General features: G+C 38.2%; 2 protein-coding genes across 3 annotated transcripts; one reads left to right on the top strand and one right to left on the bottom strand.

Annotated features, from left to right (window-relative positions):
- Positions 1 to 1,354: 1,354 nt before the first annotated feature.
- LOC145490169 (uncharacterized) lies at positions 1,355 to 12,611 on the bottom strand. The gene is made up of 7 exons (XM_081469278.1): positions 12,113 to 12,611; positions 9,326 to 9,634; positions 8,193 to 8,289; positions 7,721 to 7,786; positions 7,025 to 7,056; positions 6,384 to 6,638; positions 1,355 to 4,219 (listed from the first exon to the last, which is right to left on the bottom strand). Exons 1-7 carry the CDS (start codon positions 12,180 to 12,182, stop codon positions 2,337 to 2,339), a joined length of 2,712 nt encoding a protein of 903 aa, XP_081325404.1. The 5' UTR covers positions 12,183 to 12,611; the 3' UTR covers positions 1,355 to 2,336.
- A 300-nt stretch (positions 12,612 to 12,911) lies between these two features.
- On the top strand, positions 12,912 to 26,658 carry LOC145490173 (rho GTPase-activating protein 44-like). 2 transcript variants are annotated; one of them, XM_081469283.1, is made up of 19 exons: positions 12,912 to 13,082; positions 13,265 to 13,304; positions 14,639 to 14,740; positions 15,699 to 15,776; positions 17,218 to 17,294; positions 18,419 to 18,530; positions 18,815 to 18,891; positions 19,367 to 19,487; positions 20,169 to 20,237; positions 20,335 to 20,416; positions 20,987 to 21,114; positions 21,505 to 21,552; positions 21,670 to 21,733; positions 22,024 to 22,105; positions 22,375 to 22,455; positions 23,121 to 23,237; positions 23,350 to 23,432; positions 24,320 to 24,503; positions 24,809 to 26,658. In XM_081469283.1, the coding sequence occupies exons 1-19, from the start codon at positions 13,030 to 13,032 to the stop codon at positions 25,068 to 25,070; spliced, it is 1,860 nt and encodes a 619-aa protein (XP_081325409.1). In that variant the 5' UTR covers positions 12,912 to 13,029; the 3' UTR covers positions 25,071 to 26,658. The 2 variants fall into 2 exon arrangements, with proteins under 2 accessions (XP_081325409.1, XP_081325410.1); XM_081469284.1 differs by lacking the exon at positions 15,699 to 15,776 and having other exon boundaries at positions 12,914 to 13,082.
- Positions 26,659 to 26,734: the final 76 nt, after the last annotated feature.

The following is a 26,734-nucleotide window of genomic DNA, read 5'->3' as shown; positions in this document are numbered from 1 at the left end:
AAAAACAAAAATCAGAGATATCCAGCCGTTTTCAACATCAATAAATATGTCAGAATTAAACTTAATTCATTTTTTTGTTGTCGTGTCTTTCACTGTAACATACAAATGCATTGTGATGCAAAGGAGCAAAAGGAGACCGGGTCGTCCCACACAAACCCTAACCCTGTTACTGAAGTCCACTCCGAGTAAAAACACGACCTAGTTGAATTTTCTCTCCGACCTTTAGTCCGTATTATCGATTTTCTTTAAAGTATTAAGCAGATTCATTAAACAAATCTTTGAGCTGTGTTAAAAGCTTTCTTAACGTTTACCTGAAGGACTCCTTAGCCGTGCTAGAAAAGATGGTTCGACCTTCAGTTCAGAGCAGTGCGCCAAGACCATGGAGTCCAGATTTCCAGTGAATTCATCAGGGGTCGGGTGAAAATGCATGTAACACATTTCATTTCAAACAACTTACGCTATTAATCATTGGAAACAAACCGATGAAGCCCACTTTATATGTAGGTACTGAGACCTTTTTCTCGATCGTTGTACTCCATGCACTCGCTTCGTGCAGGCTCGACGCGGGTCGGCGCGTCAGAAAAGCGCGGGAAAATACTTGCTAGTAAAAATAGAACTGTAACCAGGATAAGACATATTGGAACAAAAACGCTCTCTAGTTAAAAATATATTGAAAACATAAGCTTTCGGCTATCAGTCTATAGCCTTTCACGAATGAAAAATGAACTTTTTCATTCGTGAAAGGCTATAGACTGATAGCCGAAAACTTATGTTTTCAATATATTTTTAACCAGAGAGCGTTTTTATTCCAAAATACTTGCTGTTGATTGGCTCTCTAGCTCTACGTTTTCCACTGCCTCGTCTTCCTCTGTTTAGTGGAAGCAGATCAAAGCTTGCAAGCTTCTAGTAGAAGGGAAACCTAAATAACTTGAAACAAAGACATGGACCCTGTGCTTGAATCGAAAGAGAAAGGCAAAGTGACATCTCCCTGTAAGTTTATTAATTAGACACGTTTACACTAAACGTATTAAAACGCTCTTTTTTCGAGACTTACAGTTGAAGAAACTGAGCAAATAGCAACTAAGCTTATGAAATCAGAAACTGAACACACATTTAGCCAGCCTCACCCAGTTTATTCGCTCTTGGCGCTCTACCTTTCATAACTGTCAAAATATTTGCTCCTTTTTTGATACATTTGTCTAACAAATGGATTCTTTACCATAAACATCACCCGTGAGCCAACAGTAAAAATTCTACAGTGCTCGTCATTCTCAATGAAGCTTCGTTCAAAAACAATCAAACGAACCTTTGATTTCTGGATACTTTTAAATTTATTTTACAGAAACAAGCTTAAATAAAGCCTCTCGCTAAAAGAGTTTGACCCTGACTAATCAAATTTCCCCTTAAGAATAATGAAAATCCACTCAACGTAACATCTTGACGTATTAACTCTTTTCAACACCAAACAAGATGTATGGCAACCAGTGCCGAAAACAGTATTTAAGAGACTGATATCTATGTAGTGGAAAGTTCGGTTGACTCCGGTAGATTCCCAAATGGGCCAGGCGACACTCAAACACGATACACATTCAGCAATGAGTCCAGCTCGATACTACGCCTATATACGAACCAGTCGCATGTTTAGTCCTTCAAATTTAAAAAGTTCACAAAAGAACTTCCCGATCACTCTTGATCACTTACTTGAGTGTTTCCTTGGCCCCTTTTATAGTATCTAGTCCCTCGCACAGAGATTATTTAATGCAAATTCTATATATATGGGCTATACTTACTTGTAACTTTTAATCTATCTGCTTAGGTCTTTGAAAAGTCCGTCGAACTACTTCAGTTGAGTTTTGGGGTTGAATAAAACCTTTAGTTTCTACGTGCGACTGCAAAAAAAATCATTTTCAGTAAGTGACACAAGGTACCCACCACTGTCAATTCTTTCCACACGTTCTCACTGATCCCGGCAGTGAGCAGAAGGTTTACTTCATTTGAACCTTCAAGTTACCTGGCCCCGCTCCCACGAGTTGCCTGCAGCTCAGTGGTAGAACGACCCAACAGTGTGTGGAATGAAGGTCATAGCCATTAGTTCCCCTCCTGTTATGAAGTCGAAATTGTCCTTCAGAGTAGCTTGTGTCACTGACAGGTTAAGAAATCCTTCAGTTTGCCGTTTCTCCACTGCACGTGCTTACTACGAAAACACCGGCACTGTAACTACGAAAACACTTCAGCGACGGTTGTCCACTAACTTGCTTTTCTGTACTGTACAGTAAGATTTGCATACATGATTAATTCATTAGTTGCATTTAACACTGTTATAAACAGCCAAGTACCTAGACAAAGAATTCATCGGTGTGACGAGCCTCTTGCAGGCGAAGCGTTTGTACATTAACATTCACATCAGGGCCACTGTTCACTGGTGCTGACCGTTCGCTATCACGTTGACTTCTCAAGTTTCCAGTGAAGCCTGATTTGTCATAGATGAGTTCGCCTGTACCACTGTCCCTAGGTTCCCATTTTGTATCAGCGACATCGCAATCTTCGTCGTTATCCTGAAATCCCTCAAATGACAGTTGTGATATTCGCCGAGGATTTGCACCGACCGCACTGTCCGCAATTGAGTCAGTCATTCCTCCTCTGTGACTCTGCGAGCTGTCTGAAACCAAAGGAATGTTTCCTTTTCTCGCGATAGAACTGGAATTCGATGCGGAGCACTGTTCAAGAGTTCCATTACCACTGTCCGTACTTTCTAGCGTTCCAGATCTCTCATTGGGTATCTCAAGATCAGTCAAACTTGTGCGCCTTTCATTATTCAAATGGGTGTTATCAGAGTTCTCTGGTTTACTTGTAACGACGTCTATTGGGCGTGCATAACCCGAACTCGTTTCAGATATCACGCTGTCTCTGCTGTTATCAGGAAGAAGTTCCAGATATGTGTGAGTACTGGCTCGCTTGACGTTTTCATCTTCTTTTTTGTCTGAGCTTGTTTCTGGCATTGCGTTGTCTCTACTGTTATCAGGAAGAATTTCCAAATATGTATGAGTGCTAGCCCGCTTGTCATCTTGTTTATCGCCTGAGTTTGCTTCTGATATTACACTCTCTCTACCACTGTCAGGGAGAACTTCCAGATATGTGTGAGTACTAGCTCGCTTTGCATCGTCACAGTCTCTAAGATCCTTGCAAGTACCTATACTTGAAGCAGAATTCTCCTTCTCCAAAACCTCACCACTGTAGTCGCTGTCTGTATCTAATGAAGGGCGATACTGAGAAGTGACCAATCCTGGAATTTGACTGATTCGTACTGAAGCATAGGGTGATGCAGGGTCACTGTCAGGCTCAAGAAGGCCAGATGACACCCCGCTATCTCTCACATCACTTTCACGGTTTGAATAGCGCTGATCAGATCCATTAAAACTCCCAGTCTTCGATCTTTCATCTTCGCTGACACTGGCGTAAGGATGATCCTCGTCGCCATCATCTAAAGGTGTGTCACTATCAATGGGACTCCCAGACATGGTGCTGGCTCTTCCATTGCTTTCGTGACTCGAGGGCGGTTTTTCGTCACTGCTCACACTAGCATATGATGGGTCTTTAGTATTGTTATTCTCTCCCAGCTGGCTACCGTGTACACTTTCGTAGGAGTGGTAGATATCGACATCAAAAGCTGTCCAGTTTATGTCTCTAAGGAGAAGAAGAGTGTCCAACGACTTGGAATGCCTGTGACACAGGTTGGTTTTCCTGAAGTGACTCACGTCGATTGTCGCCGATTTATCTCGGACGTCCACGGAATTCTTCCTTGGTGGTGGTACAGGCGGCTGCGATATTGATCCACTGATTATCTTGTTAAACGTTCCTCCAAAGCTCGACGATTTTACCAACACTGGATGTGTTCGTATGGGAGGTGACTTGTGATGGGATGGAAACGTCTTGACTTTTCCTCTGCTGTTTGGCAGCGCTTCAAAGAAACGGAGACGGTCAAGACTCTTTGAGAAGCGTTTACTCGGAGCGGGAGGAAGAGGTCTATTCTGGAATATGTTAGATACACTTTTCGTTCGAGAACCCAGAGTTAAAGATCTCATCTCCCTTTCAAATTCGTCAGGAGAAGGCGATCCACTGATCATTGGTTTCAAGGAACCGCTCTTGCCCAAGTTTTGACTGGATAATAAAACTGCAGGTACAGCATGGCCATTTACATTCCTACCTTCAAAGAGATCACCTGCCAAGTAGATTATAACGCTGATGCTTAATTTGTGGGTACGTAAGCCAGATAGTAAGAAAAATTTGCAAACTTTTGGCAATAGCCAAAAGCAGCCAGTTATAACTAAGTAAATGTAATCTGATTGCGCTATAAGTGGGTTCCAGTTGCACTGTCTTGTGTATTGCAGTCTTGCTATAATCACCTGCATACAATTAGTTCAATTTTAAGAGGCTACGTTCTTATTTATCAATATTCTAACATGGCTCCGAAGACTTCAAGACAAATTTCTATATTTGGTGATGTCCTCTCTGTATCCATGTCTCTTTTGGGAATTGAGAGACCTAGGAAACATAACAAATTTGCAATTCTGTCCCGAAAGCCTCGGAGCTATGTTAGAATATTGATATATCGCACGTGGCCTATTACACTTTTATCTCATTTCAGACAAATATTACAAAAATTCTATGAAGCCGTTGCGTATTTCAAGCACTGTGTCAACTAGAGTTCGCTCCATAAAAGAACCATTAGAGCTTTGGAGCTACTTAAAAGCTTTATACTGTACTGCAAATATTTCGGACGCATTTTTTGTCCGCAATTAAAATCGTCCAAAATTTTCTGCAAGTAATGTACATTCAACTATAAAAAATTGCGACAAAATATTTCTAAGCATATTGAGAAAGTTAAAAATTTTGTTTAAAAACGACGACGTTTCCACGTTGAGTTAACGTCATTATCAAGTCAAAATGATAGTTGATAAAAAATGTATAAATAGTCAGTAAAACAATAGTTCAATGGATGTGTTAAAATGTTTAAAGTTAAACAAAGAGTTTCGCACGGATGGAGTCAGTTTGCGTGTTCAAGCTTGGATTCCGTTCCTTTATGCAAAGCATCATAGACGAGGCAATCAAATTTCCCTTGGCACTTTCGGAGAATTCGAAACTGGCTTTCGTTGAGGAGGCTTATGTCCCCGTGGGCTTCCAAAAGGTGTTTTCCAATCGCCGAGTTTTTATGTTCAGCAATGCGTTGGTGGAGGTGTCGGGCTGTGTAGCCGACATAATCTGCATCGAACAGATCACATGGAAATAAATACACCACGCATTGTTGATTTACGATCGGAGGCTTGATTTCTTTGGGCTTAAGATCTTGTTCCAGTTTCTTACTAATAAATACTGTTTGTAGGGTAGTGCCAATCTTGTGGTTGAGATCGCGCATTTGCCTTCTAACCGCGTTAGCTGATGTTTGATCCTTGAAGGAAGGACTAACTCGCAAGACACGGCCGTCTTCCACTTGTCTTTCACGTACACCGGATGAAAGGTTCAGGATAAATTTGTTAATGGTGGAATTAATGGTCGTTATCGGATAATCAAGTCGAGTAAAGATGGAGCGAAGTCTAATGCATTCTTGATTGAAAGCTTCAGTTGTAGAAGATAGGGCATATGCACGATGAATCATTGTTTTGAGCAAGCAATGTTAGTAGCGTCTATCCGTGTGGCTTTGGAAATGCAACAGCAAGCCAGTGTTAGTCGGTTTTCTGTACACTTGTGTTTCAATCTTTGTTCCGTTCTTGATTATTTCATAAAAACTCGGCGATTGGAAAACACCTTTTGGAAGCCCAGGGGGACATAAGCCTCCTCAACGAAAGCCAGTTTCGAATTCTCCGAAAGTGCCAAGGGAAATTTGATTGCCTCGTCTATGAGATGCTCTGCATAAAGGAACGGAATCCAAGCTTGAACACGCAAACTGACTCCATCCGTGCGAAACTCTTTGTTTAACTTTAAACATTTTAACACATTCATTGAACTATTGTTTTACTGACTATACATTTTTTATCAACTATCATTTTGACTTGATAATGACGTTAGCTCAACGTGGAAATGTCGTCGTTTTTTAACAACATTTTTAACTTTCTCAATATGCTTAGAAATACTTTATCGTAATTTTTTACAGTTAAATGTTTAGAAAAATCGCTTCTTATTCGTAATGTACATTCATAAATTATATTCAGCAGTAGCTTTATGGCCACAAAGAATAATTATTATCAAACAAGCAGTTTGAAAACAGCTTTCTCACATTCTTTGTTTCTTTGAAAGGGTTTTTGATTCATTCTTATCTGATATATTAAAACAATTATTAATTAATTTTAGTCAGTTAACTGAATAAAAACAAAATATGTTTCTTGTACCTTCACTCAAGGTGCTGGTCACTTCATCATTGACTGAGCTATAAATATGATCTCTTCTGCCAGTTCTGGGAAGTGTGTTGCCTTGAAGTCCATCCCTCTTTCTTGACTTCTTGTTTCTAGTAAACCTTACAGCCTCCTTACATTCATCAGTTTTGGGTGCAATACGCTTTGTTCCGATGTACACCCGTTGATGCCCAAGTGAGTCCAATGGAATCTCATATATTTGGAGTTCCGGAGTTCCTGGCTCCTGGTTAGCTTCACGAAGAAACAAAGAAACTGTAAGTTTCAAAGAAAGTAGCTGCACATGACAATAGTGGGATAAAACTTCAATCTGTTAATAATTGATTAGGACTTAGTAAACACGTAACTCTTTCCCACTCCTGCTCCCCTTCCCCTTTGCGCCCCCACCCCCCCCCCGCCCCGCCCCCCCCCCCCCACTCCCAAATGAAGTTAACATCTCCTACAATCATTTTCATGTGTGTTCTACTGAGTCCTTGTTTTGGATTTAACCACCTGTCATTTTGCCAATCCCACATTTAAATGCCTTTTGAAATGGAATAAGAAATACTCTGTTACCGTATATTATTATAAACTCTTGATAACTAATGGAAACGTCTGCAATGCACTAATTCTTAACTTACTTGCCAAATTATCAAGAAGAAATTCAGATTCCCTGTAATAAAGAAAAAGCAGCAAATGGTAAGTAAAATTAAATTACAGTAACTTGTGCAGTATTCTACAAATTCATTTCTTACGTGTAATGGCAATGGGGTTTCACTCTCTCGTTTACATTTCAAATTATCTAAAAACTTACATCAAAGACTTTTAGTTTACACAATAGGTTTTACAAAACAATCACTTCTGGTATGAAATTTGAGAATGGCTCTAACTAATCACAGGCCTTTGGCAGTTAGCACTGTTACAAAGTTACTTCCTCTTGCCGTTTAGAGTGGCCACCTTTTATTTGTTCAGCAGCATTTTATCATTAACAGGGGTTAGTGTAGACGACAGAAGATCAGGATTAAAATATCAAATTTCCTCCCAATTCTCATATTTAGTACCTCTCCTACACCACACCCCCAAAATAATAGGCAGTGCTGAATCCCTTCCCTTAATCCCTTCCCTTAACCCCTCCACACCCAGAGTCAAATCACCCATCTGTCAACTAAAATATAAATAATATTATTGCATTTTTTACAATTACCCATTCACAATTTGATAGTACATCCCTGTAAATAGTAGTGTCAACATTTTGATGATGTATAGTGGTTTTCATGTTTACATAACTTCCTCTGATAACTGATAATGTGTGTAAAAATATTTTTAACAATATTCACCTTGTGAAAGCAGGGCTTAGCTCCAGCTCATTGTCATCCCAAACCATATATGAGCCATGGTTTTTCCTACAGAAATAAAAGTGACAAAGGGATGAGAAATGAGGGTAAGAAAAAATGTTAAGAACTGTGATGTGCTAAAGGATGGAAACAAATCTAAAGGGGATCAATAATAACACATAATATGGAGCATTGTCAGTGTTAAAAATATACAATAATAGTAAAAGAGTTATCAAATTTAAAGAAAAAATATGACTGTACTCTATCAAACCAAAAAGGACTCTCTAAAAAAATATGAGACCATTTCTAGGATTATTTGTAAAATCATCATATAAAGAGATACAGACAAGATTAAGAACATAACTCAAACAAAACTCTCATTCTGAGTTGCCTTAAGTGACAGTGAATTTACAAACTTTATTTCTATGAATATTGATGAATAAAAATTAAGGCAAACACAGCTACGCAAACTTACCATCTGTCCAGCTTTGCATAAACAACACACGCTATTATAGCAATAATAAAGATGAGTCCAACACCAATGAGGATATAAACCCAGAAAGGAATATCAGCTGAAGAAAGAAAATGCAGAAAAAGCCTTATGTCCTGCACACTATAAAATTAATATGATCCTAGTGAACACAGTACAGTACAACCCTACTGAAATGCAATATGCAAAGAGAAAAAAATAACATTAAAAAAAAAAACAGGAAGCAGCAATTGATTAGTTTGGGTGGTTCTGGGTGGTGGTCAACAATATCCTGTGTGCTTAATGTTAATTGCATGTGAGTACACGGAAAGATTTACACAAATGAAGTATGTAAGCTGGCTATCTGACTAACTTTTCTGAAATTTAAGCAACATTGCATAAGTCAAGAGCCATGTCAATTCTTAAAAGTTAAAAAAGTTTGCTGAAAAAAAAGTTGTTGGAATATTGCATTAACTTTGCCACGGAGCATACAAATCCTAAACTAGGAGTCAGTTTTTGTTTCTGAAATCCCCCATGTACAGACCTAAGTTCAGATAACTTTTTTGTATGCTAAGAGAGAGTCTAACAAATCCTTTTAAGTTTTCAAACTGGCTTCCAAACCACGATAAAATCTCTCCCTTAAAAACATTCATGGTCTCTAGTCAGTCTTACTAATTACATCACGATCTCCACCTAGTTCCCATTACCATTTTGAAAAATAATGTATTTACTGATAAGGTCTGTTCTGTCAATAATGCGAAGGGTTTTGCAAAGGGTTGCATAATTCTCCTAGGTAGTGTATTTCTCTCTTGAGTAGTCAGGGGAATACTCATAGAGTGAACATGGAACTGGTGCAAGCAAATGATTGATGTAATGTTTCAAGTGACTTGGCTTGCAAAACGATGTTACACTTCGCCTCATTATAAATCCCTCTTTCAAAGCCAGGTTAGTCATCTCAACCCTTTATATATTTGTGGCTTAATATTTCATGGTGTTACCAGGAAATATCCATCAACACCCACCACAGAGGGTTTGTTTCATGTGTTCCCTTAATATTTTTTGGCCTTCAAGACCCTGGAAGTTTCAGTGACCATCTGTGATATTGGTCTGGATATTTTTTCAGGAACTATACTCATTACCTCCATCATCAATTCGGTTCGCAGGAGATGAAACTACCCTAACAACTGACTTGGTACTTTCTGGTTTCTCCGAGACACTATTTTCATCCTTTGTTGGAGTAATAGGGGCTGACGATCCTTTTCCTGCATTCACCAGAATTCTTCCTGTCGTCCTTGTCGTTAACCCGTGAGTTGTTGGTGCATGGGTAGAATTTAATGCAGCTGGATTACTAGAGGTGTTAGTTGCATTTGTTAGTGCCAACTGATTACCAACTCCATTGTTTGATGTTAGACTTGATGCATTGCTGGACAATGCTGATGAATTACTGCCTGTGAAAAAAATAAATCACAAGAAATTTAGTTATAATAAAATTGATTATCATTCAATGAATTTTTTCTTCCTTTTCATTGACTGAGAGCCCACCACGTGACCTACAAATAACTGGCAGCCTACCAATAATGTCCTGCTCATGCATAACAGCACCTAAATGTGCTTTGCTGCAATTAATTTTCTGCTCATGTGTAATCACTACCATGCTCTTGTGTGAAAAACGGCAGATTACTTCCCTGAGCTGTGACAAGAGAGTGGTTTAAATATGAAAACAAACTTGGTGATCAAATGATAAAATTTATTATTGAACTTGGTTACCACAAAACATCCGGATTTGCCATTGCCGTACAGATCTATTCTTTATCTCAGCCTTTGGCTTTGGAAAATAATTGATCTGCTTGCCACTGACAAATGAGGATATATATTTCACTCCACCTTGTCCAATAATTGTTAATAATTAGTACTGGTAGTTAAAGTGATTTAGAACATGACAGAAGATAGATGTTTAAGGTGGATTCCGCCCAAAGTTCGAACAATAAGTGCAAAAAATCTACTAAGTACTAAAAATCTACTCTCAGCAGAATAACTTTTTGAATACTATTTAAAACATCTGACTGTAATTCGTTTCTCTAGATGACCCCACAATTAAATCCCCAAGCTTTCTCAAAAAATTTAATGTAACACCCAGTAAGAATGCTATGTGTGTTATAATTGTGTTTTCAACTAACACAAAATGTCCGTTTTAATTGAAATATAGAAAACTTCAAGTTCAATTTTCGCTTGCAGGGCCTGTGAGCTTGAGAGCTCAAGTCTCTATAAAACCTTCTTACCTTTATTCAAAATATTACCATGCTATGAGGTTGTTTTTAGTAACTTTATTTTTGCCATTATTGCTTGAATGTTCTGTGGAAATCATCTTAAAAACTTTATTAAACGATATTATCTTCAGTGTCTGAGTGCCTTGAAGCATTTTGTTCAATAAGAGAAAATTCAGGGTGGTGGTTGGTTTTTTCACATGATAAAGTTACCATGGCAACTACTTTTATCCAACACAGTAAATAATTTGAATCAAAAAGTGTGAGTACACAAAAATATATAGGGTAAACTGTTTGTCATCTATCAAGTCCAGCAACCCAAGTAAGATATGGAAAGATTTCTTCAAAGCAGCAACAACCTGATCACTTGTTGTTGAAAGGCTCTCCCCCCTGAAAAACTGGACCTCTGAGAAAATAGTCAATTTAATGCGTAATTTTACTACTAATGGCATTCATCAGGTAACAGTTAATTAACACAGGAATAAATACTTTTAAATTTGATAAACATATAATTTTCTGATTTATAATAAATAATCAAATGCATTTATAACATGTCAATTGTTCCATACTAGAAATATCAAATAAATGAAGCAATTCTTCATAGTGCCCAATTACCACAATGAAGAGGTCCTTATTTCAAATTACTCTAACTTGAGAACTTGTGGTTCACAAAAGCTTCCGTAATCAATTTCAAAAATACGTTAGAGTGTAACAACGTCCATGATGTTCTTTTTAATTAACACACGCAATTTGCTGAACTAAGCGTATATAAGATGCATAATTTTAAAAAAAAACAGCCTAAACAAAATAAAATTTTGGCAACATGACATTGAAATTTAAGATAAGCATCTTATTCTTATCAACAAACATCTTTCGTTTTTAACAGGCTAAGGTCGTTTCGGACGTGACAAAGGAACCGGAAAAGTGGGCTACAAAACAGTGCTAAGTTGGAAGGTTGCCAGTCATAGACACAAGACTATCCAAAATAAATGAAAACTCCGAGTGTTTCAATCAAATGAGATAGTTGCTCCTCACAATTTAAGCAGCTTTCGACGATAATTTGTTAATACTGGCAGACCATCACCTCTTCACTCATTACGTAAAACATCAATATGGCAACATTCACACATGTGTAAACAACGTTCCTCTGAAATAAATGTACAAGATGTATTTTCGCCTCTGAATGAAACTTTGTGCTTACAGAATGTAAAAACATAATGTTTGTGTGTTTCCTAATCTAGAAATATTGGCATCTTCGAAACGCGGAAAAGGAAAGAAAATCTTTAAGACTAATCCGATCGATAGGATTAGAAAAATCGACCGTGTCCACAAATGAACGAAAATTCAAAACCGAATTAAGCAGGTCGATAGGCCATTGTGCAAAAATCGTATCTTAAATTTTGTCGAATATCTCAATAGAAATCGTAGAATAGCGATGCTGAGTCAAAATTCATCCCACTATCTATATTACCAAGTGCCCTACATTAAAATATTCCCACCTGTTGTATGAAAAGTGTCAAATACGTGGGCCAAATTTATCAACAACGAGCGCCCCTCGACTCGTCGGCCTCTCTTACTTCAATAAAAGTTGTTTTTCTTTGCAAACAGCCGGTAAGCCTCACAAACTATCGACTGTTTAGATACATAAAAACAACTGCTTACCTTCACCGATTAAGGGCTTCCAGAGAAATAACAGCTGAAAACCAGCCATATAGAGAAGCAATGTCGCCATAACGATTCTACAGAATAATTTTCCAAGCTTTAGTGAAAACCGCAGTTTCCTTGCGCTCAAGTGAAAACTTTCCACGTGAACAAGTCTTCATCCATAACTGCTACAATCCTTGCATGTAACATAACGCATGGCTATAGGGAAATGTCTGTTGTAACGTACGATGAAGACTCCAGTGAAATCTGTCACAAAAGAGTCAACAAATGAGTCTTTTGGCCGCGGTCATCGTCTCCGGAGGAAATCTTATTACTCTTTGGGGGGGTATGCGAACCTTCTGTTTAAATAATTGACAGTCGAAGGCTTTAAGGTTCGGTAGTTTCCATTATCCCTCCTCAAACGAGCGTATAAAGGCGATGTTGTTTACACCCAGAGACAACCTTGCCTTCGAAGCAGAAGTTCTAAACACTCGACGGATACTGGACAACAACCCCGCAACACCAACCGGAAGCTGTACAAAACTTTCCCAGCCGGGGTCTTCTGGGCTCGGATTACAAAAATGTGACGTATTTCCGGGGCAGTTGTTCGAGCGACAGGAAACGAGAATGTTTTGGAGAGCAACAAGGGTGAAAAAGATAAAGTGTGGAAGTATAAGGCAACGTTACTTTTTGTGATAAGAATTTTCTCGAGATCTAGAATCGGTTATGATTTTTTTGATGTTAAACTGGCCCTCCAGACTCCTGCTGGTAAAACCTATGAAACAGGCATGCCGCTGACCCAAACGTACGCACGCCCACTTTGTAAATACCAATATGGCGGAAATTTCGTGAAACGTCTGAGAGAAAGAGTACTTGATACTCTTCTTTGAAGGTTTTTGATAGGTTGGGACCAAGCGATAATCACTAATTTGATAATGAAGAAACAGTTTTATCGCGTGAAGCAGCTGGCCGATCAGAGAGTTGGAAGGTAATAAGCAATAGCACTTCATAAACACAGAACATGCTGAACGGAAGTCAAGCTTTTGATCTCAATTTGTATATTATTGATGCGGCTGTAACGTTTTGCCCTGGGCAGCTGAATCCATTCTAACATTGTACGTGGCGGTCAGCATATTATAAGTATTGTGTATTATTTTTTTCATTTACTAGAGCGGAGAAGACCGAGATTTTAACAGAAGATCTTCAACATGTGAGTAATGTGGTGTTTGCCTTTGTTTTTAAGATCTGCTTCATAGAAAATGTGCTTTAAAATCGAAATTGCATTGAGAGGAATATTTTGGTTTCGTGCAATAGTTTTGAAAACAGCTTGGAGACATTCAGTCAAATTTTGAGGTACATTTAAACTTGAAATGTAAACCATCCTGCATTTCAAGCCACAAATATTCATTTTTTGGAATAATTTTCCCATCATGGTTATTGATCCCACTACCCCTAAGGAATAAGTAATAATATTGTGTGGTTTTAGAAAATATCCCACCCCAAAGAAGGTTTATTAGAAATTCCAAAGAGGAGGGGAGGGGGATTCGAAGGGTGGTCTCAAAAGGAAAGGTCCCCTATATAAGGAAATGTATGAACCAAAATTGGAATTTCTAAAGGGGTTGGGGTTCAAACCAAAACAACTTGTTTTAGAGAGGCATGGATATTTTCTGGAATGACACCCTGGGGGTGGAACTCAGGGAAGCTTGTCATCCAACTTAGGGATATAAATCAAGGATTCTGTTCTCACCTAGCTAGGTTGCTGATGATGAAACATCACTATTTTTAGCTGTCAAAGTATCATTTAAGGTGGGCTCGAAGAGATCAATAGAATAATGAATTAAAGAAACTTTCTTATTTCCGTTTTTAAGCTCGAGTTTTTGGGGTAGAAGGTATTGGAGTGTTTTATAGCAAATTATACAGTAGCAGGAAATAGGTTCTCCAAGGCTGGTATTAAATGAGATCCCAGCTTAGAAAAAAGATCATGGAAATGCAGGCTTCACCTCTATAATAACTTTTTTGATCTCCAACAGTACAAGGTTGATTACTAAATGGGGAAACTGTATGGAAATTTGATTCTGTTGTTCCAGAAATCAACCTAACCCACCCTGCCCACTGAAGGCCTTTAGGCTCAAATTTCCCACCTGTTGTGACTGAAAATTTCAGTTTAGCTTCATGCATAATTCCTTTAAAATTTTGACCTTCCGTGAGCTGTTTATAGCAAATGTTAAGGCAGAATAAACTGTTGCATGGGGAGTGTTCTTTATCTTATAGAGAAAGTGCAATCTCTGTTCAGGTCACTGTTTAATCTCCCTCTTAGCAGGGCTCAAGACTATTCTTAACACAGTGGCATGGATGCTAGTAACATCAGAGTTTACGACCCTAGAAATTTTTTTTATAGTGAGATGATCCGCTAGTCTGATTTTGGTACTGTATTTATGTTGCATACCTCAATACTACCTGCTCTTGAGATTTCTGTACTATCTTATCAATGTTTAATGTCTCAGAATTAGCCTTAAATATTTTATTTGATATGACTGTTTGCAGGTTGAGAAAACAGTGGATAAGATCAAGCATGCATGCCAAACAACAAACAAGAGATTAGCTGCTTCCATGCAGGGTACTGGAATGGATTTAGACAAGAGACTGGTGAGGACAACAGTGTGACAATATTAACCATTCATTTGAATCAATGTTTATATTTGAAAGGACAAAATCCAGTCAATATGCAAATGCAAACATTGGGATCCATCCTACCATAGTGCTGGAGGGTTGACAGAAATACATGTACCGTAAACTTCCAAAAGTAACGACCCCCTGAAAGTGATATCAAAAAGTTGTGCCTGCTAATAAATCCCGAAAGTACATGTAGCAAGCCCCAGAAAGTAGCAACCCCTCTGAAAGAAGCAAGCCCACCCCTCCCTCCACCAAAAATTGTGAGACTAAGTTTTCATGATATAATATATTTTTCCAATCAATAGTCTTGTGAAAGGTACATATGGTAACTTGATTTAAATCACTCCACAACAGGGGAAGGTATTACTGTTGTGAAATGTCAACTTGTGCTTTGTCAGTTAATGTTCCACCAAGTTAAAACAAAAACTGCAGAATTTTTCATCAAGGAACAGGAATATACATGTACTAACAGAAACATTATTTAAATTAAAATTGAAAACTCGACAATTGCACTGACATATTATTACAGCAGACTAACAAAGCAGTGCCTCATGAAGTAGAGACAGTTTGCAGTATCTGACAAGCTTTCCTGCAGACCACTGAAGAGCCCACCCTTGTAGCAGCAACATAGATTTAAACTGGAACAAGAATTTAATTTGATATTTAAAGAATTGTTCTTAGAATTTCTGTTCTTTATTCCATAAAAAGAGCTCATTTGTCCTAACTTAAAATAGCGTTTTTTGCTCCCTAAAAGTAACAACCCCCCAAAAGTAACAAGCCCCAAAGGATACCAATTCCGAAAGTAACAAGGGTCATTGCTTTCGGAAGTTTAAGGCATTATATTCATAGAGTGGTAATGTAATCACGTATTGTACAGCGTGTAATTACTTAGTGGCACATAGTTCACTCGGAGTATTGCTATCTGTTGTAGGCTGTAGTATTCCTCAAGTCATTACATGGGTCAGATGATATTGCTATGCTGTGGCCTCAGATGAGATCTGAACTAATGGTAATCATCTACCATTATGATATCCATTATATCACATTCCTTCCTACTAGACAAGTCTGAATATAACAGTGTCAGGGTCTAGTCCTGTTCTCTACGTTACATTTTTCCATTCCATTTTTACATTCACCTTTTTCTTTAACTGATGGCAATTCTTTGCATATCCAATTATGAATAAACCAAAATGTGCAACCTTAAAAACAGTGTAACTCAAGGAACCATTTGCGTGAACCATTGAATAGTTATGTTTCTAACGGATCAGCTTTCGATGGTTTTTTAACATTTAATATTAATGATAAACACATACATGTACTGACTGATAGGCATATTTTACAATCACATTATCAATCCCGTACTCTTCGTCTGTTGTCCACAGCATAGCAAGTATCTAGGATACAGTCATTTTATGTTATGTGTTTGCATGTTTCCATGCTGGTTATTCAAATTCTCATGTTACAGCATAACTCAGTAATGTAACTGCTCTTGTTGTACCGTTCATGTTGTTAGATTACAGTAAATAAAATAATTTTCAAGTGGTGAAAAGTGTACAAAGAAAACCAGTTTTCACACTTGCTCTTTGGGCAAGCTGCACTATATGTATTAGCGTGATAGACCTCCTCACTAACCCCCAGAATATTTCTCACTTATTTCTTACTTAACATTTCTTGCCCATCGGCAAGCTAAGGACTGACAAATCCGCTGGCCCAGGGCCATTGAACATGACTTTCTGTATGCACTGGGTGGACGTGTTAGTTTGAGATTGATATTTAAACATTTAATGGACAGTCATGTAATATCATCAGTGAGACATGGATAACCTGCAGTCACACTAATTTTTGTCATGCTATCATTAATTTTGTTCTTTGCCTCTTTAAAAGGGAAATGACACAAGAGAAATTATGGGCAGTGATAAGCACTGTTGTTGGTGAAATAAAATTAAATATTGACAAGCTTGCACAGAGTCGAGTGAAGGACTGTTTTAACTTGTTCAAATCATGCCGGATAATTTCATGTGTCTGGTCACTTTCCTTATCAGTTGATTCTTTTTATTTAATACAATCTCATGTCTATTCCCTGTGAGCAGTTGGTTTCTACTCTACAAATGAGAGAGATTTCTCTCTTGCTCACGGCATAGCATTAGATGCAGAAAAACCTATAATTATATACTGTGCAGGTTGTTAAACTTGTGACCGCAGACTTTCCCCCCACATTAGGTGATGCTACTCAAAACATTTACCAGAGCATTGGCATTAGTTATGGTAATCCCAGTGTCCAGAAAAAAGACCCACCCACCCCTCCCCCCGCCCACCTCCTCCTCCTCTTACTTTAACATGAAAACAACAGCGTCAACAATATTATTAGAAATTGATCACTGAATACAGCTTTCTTCACTAGTAATAAGTACTTTTCACTAAAATATTATTTTTATTATCTCTGTTTTTAGAGAAAACTCCACCAGACGGCTTTAGCACAAAGCATGTTGGAATCAGGTCAACAGTTAGGAAATGGATCACTTCTGGGGTAAGATACATCATCAGACATTCTTACATCATATTCCACCTCATTAGTCTCATTTCTCTGATTTGAATAGAGAAAATATTCTTGTTTAAAGCAGAAGGTCACTCAAAAAAATGTCTATTTTTTTCTCAACGCTAATAAAAACCTTGCACCAAGTTTAGCCACTCAACGAAGTTTCAAGCTCTACAATGCAGGTTTTCCTTATGAAATTTGTCTTCAAAGAAGCCCAAAATTTGACATAGTTGCCACCATTTTGAACGGTACTCAGAGCCAGGCCATGTTTTCATAATATCATTCCATCTGAGAGATTTTGTCCAAATGGCTTCCGATAAGCCCTTTAACTACTACTCTGGGTTATGGATGTTCTTGAGCCGTATCATTTTGAGCCAAACATGCTCCAAACTCTCTGAAAATGACAGCAGTGAAGATAGTGAAGAGGATAATCACTTGGAAAAAAGACATTCTGTTGGCCTTGTGAAGGACGCAAAGACAGTTGTGAAGTCAGTTGTAAGGGTTTTCTCATTGCCGCCAATTTCGAGTCAGACGGAATGAAATCACATAACACGGCTTGGCTGCCAAGTACAGTTCAAAATGGCAGCCTCTGGGATGCTTCTTTTGAGACAAATTTCATCAGGATAGCAGGTATTTCAGAGGCTGAATCTTTGGTGAGTGACAAAGCTGAGTGTTGACTTTCTATAGGCGAAGGAAAAAAAGTAAGCTTTTTGAAGTGACCTTCTCCTTTAAGATGTAACTGGTATTTGCCAATTGGCACTATTCAGTAAACCAATTGTTTTGTTTGCAAGTAACTATGTTTGGTAACAGCTTTAGAAGCTGGATCTTGGCAGAGGATTCAAAGGCTGGAAATGGTTTAGGAAAAAATAATATTTACAGCTACATGTAAATATTTGGTCTTGAAAAGGTTTGGAGTTTTGTCCTCGCATTTTTGCATCAAATTGTCAAAATAAATTTGAATAAAGGAGAAACCTATAGGTATCTAAACACAGACTACTGACAGCATAGGTGATACATATGGTCTGTAATTGGTTTTAATGATCACGCGCATATCTTCTCATAATTTGAGCACAGTAACATGTTCAGTATCTAAGTGCTATGTTTTCTTCTTCTAGGGAAGTGATGCAAAAAGCAGGGGATGTCCAGTCATCATTGGCCAGAGAACTGGCAGAATACGAAATGCAAGTAGAAAATGATGTTTTGGCACCAATGACATCTCTTCTTGAGGTGATACTATACTATTGTGCAACTATCTCAATTACCTATAACTTGTAAATAGTTTGTGTCATTTGCCTTGTTTTACATTCAGTAACTTTCTTCGTGGCTCTCTTCAAAGGTTACATGTATGTTTAGATCTAGTAGATGTACATTTTACACAGACACCATGGACCTTTATATATTTTGTAATGTTATTGAACTTAATAGTCTAGTTTATCTCTCCCCTGGATAATTTACACCCGTTTTCTTCCTGGTCAATTCTTATTCAGTCTGTGTATTTGGTTGTTTTACAGAATGATGTCCCAAATATCACCCAAACAAAGAAGAAACTGACAAAGACCAGACTTGACATGGATACTGTTAAATCAAGGTACAATTAAATTTGCAATATTTTGTCAAGCCTCTTCCTTTTCTTAAAAAACAACTCAATCCATAAAAATGGTATTTCCTCAAATAAAATAACTGCGTAACTGGGCTCGGCTCTCTTTGAACTAAATATTGTATAATATTGTATAATTAGGGAATACATTGTGATGTCAATTTCCTTGAATTTGCAATTTACTCTTGTTACATCTAGACATACATGTAAAGCATTTACTTACTCTAGCTATCATATTTCCAATGGTCGCATGTACAGTTCTGCTTTATCAACTCATTTAAATAATATACATGTACGTGTAGGTAGTTTAGGAATGTCACATGTGCCTTAAAGTGTTGGTTATGTACATATTTGCTACTGAGTAATACATTCATATGGTACTGATTAAAACTTATGGGTCTCCTTTTGTTAAAGAAATTCTTGTGTGTTACCATTAAAAATGTCTAACAGGTATGTGTATTTTTAGATGGCTTGCAGCTGTCAAGGTCTCTCATGGAGCAAATAAAGACTTTCATGTTGCTGCAGCAAAGGCAGATACCCTCAAAGAGGAATACGAGGAAGAAACTGCTAAATTTGAAGCATGTCAAGTGAGCACTGAGTTCTACACACACCTGATGGACTCAATTCTTTCCCATGCACTTGAAACAATGACATCTGAGATTTAAATAAAATAAGTAAAAAAATAAGTCAGCTTAGCAATGCTGTGCTAATTTTGGGACACTGAAATATGCTAAGTAAACAAATATTGTAAATCCCAGTCAGCTGGTAGGATGATGAGCAGTTGGCCATTTTACAAGACATGGAGTAGTTAAATCTGGGACCACCCCACACATATTCATCCTGTGGCAGAGAGGAGGACTTAAGGCTGGGGAGTCTTCTGATTTTAAATCCAATGCCCTAACCATTAGGCCACACTGTTTCCAAATTTCCATTGCTCGCATCTGTACAGAGATCCATGAGGTGTCCATGATGGGTGGTTGTTTGGTTTCAAAATTAAACACACACCCTACAGAGCAGGGACATCATCAGAGTGGAATTTTTCAAGTCAAATCTCACATGTCTTGCACATGGGGAAATAATGAAGCATGCAAAGTGAGATCTTCGTTCACCCAGTTGCAGGCTATATCAAGGGTTGCACTTTGCAAAATTGTAATGACTATGCTCTGAAGACCCCCACTGTGACTGAATCTTTAGCTACATGTAAAGGTCAAATTGTGTAAAAATTGGGCATTGACGTATTTTAAGACTGAGGCTTTTTGTTCCTTCAGGATACTCTGACTACGGAGCTTTTGAAGTTTGTTGCAAGAGAAGGAGAATACTCCAACTGGATTATCAAGGTGACTGTTCCAAACTTTTCTCCTGTGTGCACTGGAGGTTATAAAGCCAAAACAGTAATAGTATTTGCAGGCTGATTCTAAGTTATCTCTTTTTCAGTTTATTGAAGCTCAGTTGGAATATCACAAGAAAGCAGTGACTGTTCTTGACAACATCTTGCCCACCCTTAAGCAACTTTTGGGTAAGCTGAGGCTTTTTTATCCTCAAATTGTTGTCATTATTGTGTTTACAACTGTTAAGTAAGGCGTGTTCTGGGTAGTAATCTGGTAACAGATCATTACCATTGATATGAAAATTGACTTCAGACTGGATCCTGTTTTCTAGTTACAGTCATTTCCTTTTCTAAGTTTGCATTGTCAGCACCATGTGGGTGTCATAGTAGGGCTGACATTATTAACTGACAAGTGGCTTGTCAGTAATAATATTGTAATGAAGATAACCAGGAACTCTGAAAAGACAAAAGGACAACACCAGAGGAGCTAGTCAAGGACATCTTGAAATCATGACTGTCAATTTCGAATGTGTAGCAAGCTTTCTGTAGTGTTGGCCTAATAACACGTCTGCTAGTTAACATTATTGTTGTCTTTATCAAAATAGATTCCACAAATCTTAAAGTAAACCCAGGCAGCAGAAATTTTGGCTACCCTCATAGACTTGCATTGCATGCAAAGGCCCCTGGATAATAGCTCTTTACACAGAATGCATGTGTATGATATTATTACTGATAATGATCTTTATATTATTTCGTTAGATGAATCAGAGCTTCAACCTGTTTATGGCTGCCCACTGGAGGACCACCTAAGAATTCAGGAAAGAGACATTGCGTTTGTGATTGAAGAATGTGCTACGTTTCTGTACAGAGAAGCCATGGACATTCAAGTAAGTCTGATTTCTTTTCAAGTCAGTTTGCTCTAACATGTAATAACATTTAGATCATTTAAACAACTTAGACTGCTTAGGAAAATGCAGGATTGTCTCTTGTCACACCATTCTTAATTTTTCAACCCAGTAAATTCTGATGAATAGTACTGCAGAAGCAGATAATCCACTTGGTCAGGTGAGGGGACAGAGGACCCCACTCTGCCATATAGTACCATAAGAACTAACAGAGTTTAAGGTTTAAGTCAAAACTCGGTGTCAAGTCACCCTGGTACCAGATTACTGCTAGCTTGTGTTCAGAATCTCCAATGTTTCGTTTTTGTGTCAGAAAAAGGAACTGCATGAAAAAAGAAAACAAGAAAACTTTTTTGTGTTTTTATTTTCTATTAGGGTTTATTTCGACTGGCTGGTAGTGCTATCAAGATTAGAAAACTTACGGTAAGCTATAGAAGTAAACCACACTTTCTCTTTGATTAACTTGCTTACAAAATTTAATGCTTAACAAAGTTTTTGTGTTGCTGAAGCAGTATGTTTATGTCTGTTGTTTAATTGCAGGCTGAATTTGATGCTGGCTTAGTTGACTTATCAGAGTTTGACAATGATGTTCATGTTGTGACAGGTGTGTTGCCCATGGTAGGGATTTATAGATTGCAGTCCAATTTGTTTGATTAAAATGTGTTTTTTTTTTTTTTTTTTTTAATCTAACTCTGATCTTATAGGTGGTACCAGTTTCAGGACAGATGTTCGGGGATCTGAGTTCTACCAAATTGATAGTGAATGAAATGTTTTGCTCTGTGTGAATTAATGTCTCCAAACTATTTTTGCCACGATAAAAACAACAAAGTTTTAATTTATGGCTTTGCTTTATTGGACTTGGAGCTGTCTTTATTGTGCAATTTTTCTTCACAGGAGCACTAAAGCAGTATCTTAGAGAGCTTCCAGAACCTCTTATGACTTCTAAACTCTACAATGAATGGATACAGGCTTCAGCGTAAGAATCTATAGTTTAATTGCAATATTGCTAATGTTTCGCTCTCCACACCCATGGTGCTCATCAAGATCTATGCATGCACTGTGGGAACACAATAGTAGGCCTAACCTTCTGCACGCATTGCGAGCCTATGATGTTATTGGTTCATGTACATGACTGTAAATGTTAGATGTATGCCCAATGACTGTAATACTTTATATAGAAGTTGTTAGCTTAATTGCAGTTCATGTGTTGCTGAAGTTTCAATAATTAACATCTCTGATTTACAGTATACAAGATAATGGAACAAAGTTACAAGCCTATTGGACTATTGTAGAAAAGATGCCTCCATTGTACAAAGCCAATCTCAGGTTAGAATTGAGTATCATCAGATCTTGTCCAAGTGTCAAGATGCGTTATTTACAAACATGACCCACTGTCAGGCGTGTTCTTAAGCTTACCGCCATCACTTTAGATTTGGGGCTAGTAGATCCAGCTTTTTCGTTTGGGCTCACAAGCTGCTTGGCCCTTACCCTTTATGTCTTTTTTGTTGTTGTTGTTGTTTTAGTTTTAGTTTTTCCTTAGTCGACCTACAGGAATAAGTTTCGTGCCTCCCTCTAATTCACGCACCACGCATCGATGTTTCCAGCAAAAAGTGAGACTGTCTTGAGTGACATAGCAATCCACCGTAGGAAAAAAGATGGCGGCTGTACATTTTACCACAATACCTTGCGAACCTAACACAGCCTATGAGGCACAAAGAAAGCCAAATTTTTACAGTATTTGTCCCTGTACTAAGGACATTGTGTAGCCTAGGTTTGAAGATTTTATAACTTTTCTGTACATTTTTATGAACGTTGTTAAGGTTTTCGTTCGCTGAGAACTATGGGTAAATGTACCAGTCGCCATCCTTTTTCCTACGGAAGATTGTACAAGGTGCACTTTTCTGAAAGTGTGACAACAAGATTGTCAATAGCCATCTAATTTGGGTTTCTCTGTCCTGTTTTTTTTTTTTTTGTTGTTGTTTTTTTTTCAGATATCTCATAACTTTTCTAGGGAAGCTCTCTGAAAATAGTGAAGTAAATAAAATGAGTGCAAGCAATATTGCTATTGTTATAGCGCCCAACATCATTTGGTCGCCAGAGGATGAAGGGTAAGTTCTTGTACTGTGTCAGCCACAGGGTTGTGTGATCGATAATGAGTCTGAAACTGATGCAAACCCAGACTAACTCAGAGTAAGAGTTCTACTCTGTCTTTCTTTTCAGTGGGGTAAATGTCCAACACACCGGTGTCCAATCGTCCATTGTCGAGGCATTGATTCAGCATTACCAGTGGTTCTTTCCTGGAGGTAGGTGGTGTTCATATTGGGTTACAGTGTAGCCACTTGCTGAGACATCGCGACATTTACTTGCATGTAGAGAAAAAAGGAACGGGCCAGTCACCATTTAGCCCATTTAGCTTCTAGACTGAAGCTAAACCCAACACTCGCGAGCACACTGAGCGATCGTTTGCCAAGAAAGATCTTTACAGCAGGCTGTGTTGCGTCAATTCAGGTTTCCGTTTAGTTGTATTAACATCTGCGTGTAACTTTCCCACAAAAAATAGGTTGGGTAAACACACTTCTTCTCGCACACTCAACAACAACAACAACAACAACAACAACAACAACAACGAGCTTTACTTCCTTTATTCGGTCAAATTTTCATTACACTCCTTTCTTTCCCGTTCGAAAGGCGTCCGAGATTGGACCCGAAACATTCCATACTAATGCCGTAACTCTGTACAGATCCGTTCAAGGCGGTCTCTGATTGACTGTTTCTCGGTTTTGAATTTTCCCGCGCAATTGACAACCAATCAGAAATTTCCGTAGAGCTACGTCATCAGTATGGAATTTTCCGGGTCCAATCTCCGACGTCTTTGTGACCTGCGATCATACAAATTACCCTCCCTCCCTACATATCATCCCGGGGAAGGAGGACGTTCTTTGTTTTTCCTTCTCCCCCTCCAAAAAAAAAATGACACCTGATCGCAGGCTAAATGAATGGTCGTTAATTTCTCTGGAGCTTACACGGAAAAAATGCAGCGCGGAAAGAGAAGCGTCTGTCCTGTTTAGTAGCAAGAGCAGTTTGTATTAAGACAAGGCTTATTTGAAGTAGGTACGTTGAGTCAAAGAAATAAGGTAAAGTGATTTAATCTTATTCTTCATATGTTGGTGTTTTTTTTTTTTTTTGGTAGAAATTGACTTCACACGTAAAACAGCTTCAGGGACGAATGGTGTGAATCAGACCATGACTGACAAGAGTTCTCAAGTTAAAAAGGCTTCTGGGGAGTACAAGAGTGTTACTGGGGACTTCTTAGAGGAAGTAGTCAGTCTCATCAATTTGAAGGGTACCGACGGCTGCCCCCAGCCTGCAGACAAGTAAGTAACTAAATCATGAAAACTGCAGAGTTAAATTTAAGGCATTTATTTGACTGTCAGACAGACAGGCAGACATTCATTTGACTGTCAGGCAGACAGACAGACAGACAGACATTTATTTGACTGTCAGACAGATAGACAGACAAGATGGACGGGCAGTATGACTGACCGACCCGACCGACTGACCGACATGGGCAAACTGCCTAAGGGGCAGGCGCATAAGCGCGTGACCAGTAAAAAGATAGCACTTTTGTTTAAAGGTGGTAAACCTTCATTAATTAAGTTTGTCCTGTCTGGAATTTTAGTTCCGAGGAATCAGATGCAACTAAACCAGCAATAATTAATGTGGAGCAAACCCCTGCGTTAACAGCCAACACTCCTCCAGCAAAGAAAAAGAACGCTCCTGCAGCCTTGGTGAAATTCATGGGCTCCTCCAGCCCTGGACATGCTTCCACTGCTCCACCACTACCCGGTCCCAAGGCTACCGCGACGTCTGTTGGACCGCCGAGACCTGTGAACGCGCCTCCGCCTCCTCCAGCGAAACCTGTTAAAAAAGAAAACAAATAATCGTCTCTTTTTCGGAAATGTTATTTTACAGCGATGCAGATGACTAAACAAACCAAAGAGCATCCATTAGCTCTGAGAGAAAGCATCCAGGACGATGTTTGGCTGTTTGAGGTTTATATATGACTTATATTTCTAGCCTATGAATGTCTCTGATCGCGTTGTGTTGCGTTGTCAATGCCTGTGTCAAGACTATGAGCCACGAGAGGGAGATTATATCAAAAGTGTGAATGCAGTTTCACCCCAGATGTTTCAGAGAGTTAAACTGGCTTTCTAGCGTCAAAACAAGCGCTCTGGTGAGCCACTGAGCCAGGCTACTGGAAGTTTCCGAAGCGGAGAGCCGTGAATAGTCCTTTAAAGACCTTTGTCAATAGTGCTACATTTTTGGTTCTTGTTGATAGGAAAAGTATCCCTTAGCCCGGCAGTTCATATTTTTTACCCATTTCTTATTAGTAATAAATCGTGATTCACATGCAATTTCCTCTTACTGAATGCCGTTGATGAGAATAAGAAAACAGATCAGGAGGGGGCAAGCTGTATTTTATATTTGAATCATTTTCTTCTCAGTCAACTGTATCGTCAGAGATATAAGGCAAGTAAGAGAAATTTGTATGTTGACATCCGTTTAAGGGACATGCATTACACTTGCTTGGTCTTAATAATTTTAAAAAATCATCCTCCAATTTTATTCTTTTTAGTGCTAACAACTACATTTTAAAATGGCACATTGCTGTCGCAAAGTTAATAGTCTTAATAAATTCCAGGTTATATTTAGAATTCAGTTATAAACAGATGTCAGTTGCCTTATGACGAATGCGGAAAGTTGATTAAAAGTAATTTTATATTTGCTTTGTTTTGCTGACCAATCAGAGCATATGTACTGTTTTCTTTTTCAGCCAATCAGAAGCGAAGATCCGTGGTTTTGTTAACGCGCGTTTTCCTGCGCTTGGTGCTGCTTACATGCCTTGGTTTTGATTTTTGATTGGTTCACTCGATGATTAACTATTGCTCTGATTGGCCAGAATGAGATTGTTTTCATTCTTGTCTGCAGTAGGAAAGCACTTAGTTATCTCTTTTACTTTACCTAGACAGCTATGCAAGCAGGCGCTCTTTTCCTTTTTAATTCTCTTCTGAGAAAAGAAAAATGGCATGTGTTATTTGAAGATTAAAAAGTATCATATCTCATTTCTTTTTTAGGAATTTTCAGTCGTAAATTCAACGAAGAGTCTTGAACAGGATAGTTTAGTTTGTGTTTGATATGAGATATATATTTTATATTTTTGAACTGAATTATGTACTATCAACGAATTATAATAATTAACTAAATCAACAGAATATCCTGGCAAAATGAAATAGTAGGTTTACAATAACATAATTTGGAATAAAAATCAACTTTCAAAATAAGAAAGATTTACTAGACGAGTTTTTGCGTTAAGAAAGGAACTTGTTATACATTGCAATTGCAAGGAAGCGAGAATCGTTTACGTTGTTCCTAATGATATACAAGAAAATAGTGTATAGCCGTTAAAATTGCTACGTTTTAGCTTTAAAATAACATGAAATAAATTACAGACAACAAATGTTTTGTCGTTCAGATATCTAGTGCGCTTATGACGGATTTAAGGGAAGGTACCCGGGTCCTTTTCAGCAAAACAGTGAGGCCCGAG

The sequence above is a fragment of the Orbicella franksi genome, chromosome 6 (genome assembly GCF_964199315.1).
Source record: "Orbicella franksi chromosome 6, jaOrbFran1.1, whole genome shotgun sequence".
Lineage (NCBI taxonomy): Eukaryota > Metazoa > Cnidaria > Anthozoa > Scleractinia > Merulinidae > Orbicella > Orbicella franksi.
This window is presented reverse-complemented; position numbering and strand designations above follow the sequence as displayed.

Coding starts and splice junctions, on each gene's coding strand:
- LOC145490169 (XM_081469278.1), bottom strand. CDS start 12,182: ATGGCGACATTGCTTCTCTATATGGCTGGTTTTCAGCTGTTATTTCTC. Junction 8,290..9,325: donor GAACCGAATTGATGATGGAG/GTAATGAGTATA, acceptor TTCTTTCTTCAG/CTGATATTCCTTTCTGGGTT. Junction 4,220..6,383: donor GACCAGCACCTTGAGTGAAG/GTACAAGAAACA, acceptor TCTACTTGGCAG/GTGATCTCTTTGAAGGTAGG.
- LOC145490173 (XM_081469283.1), top strand. CDS start 13,030: ATGAAGAAACAGTTTTATCGCGTGAAGCAGCTGGCCGATCAGAGAGTT. Junction 21,734..22,023: donor TGATGTTCATGTTGTGACAG/GTGTGTTGCCCA, acceptor TTTTCTTCACAG/GAGCACTAAAGCAGTATCTT. Junction 23,238..23,349: donor TGGTCGCCAGAGGATGAAGG/GTAAGTTCTTGT, acceptor CTTTCTTTTCAG/TGGGGTAAATGTCCAACACA.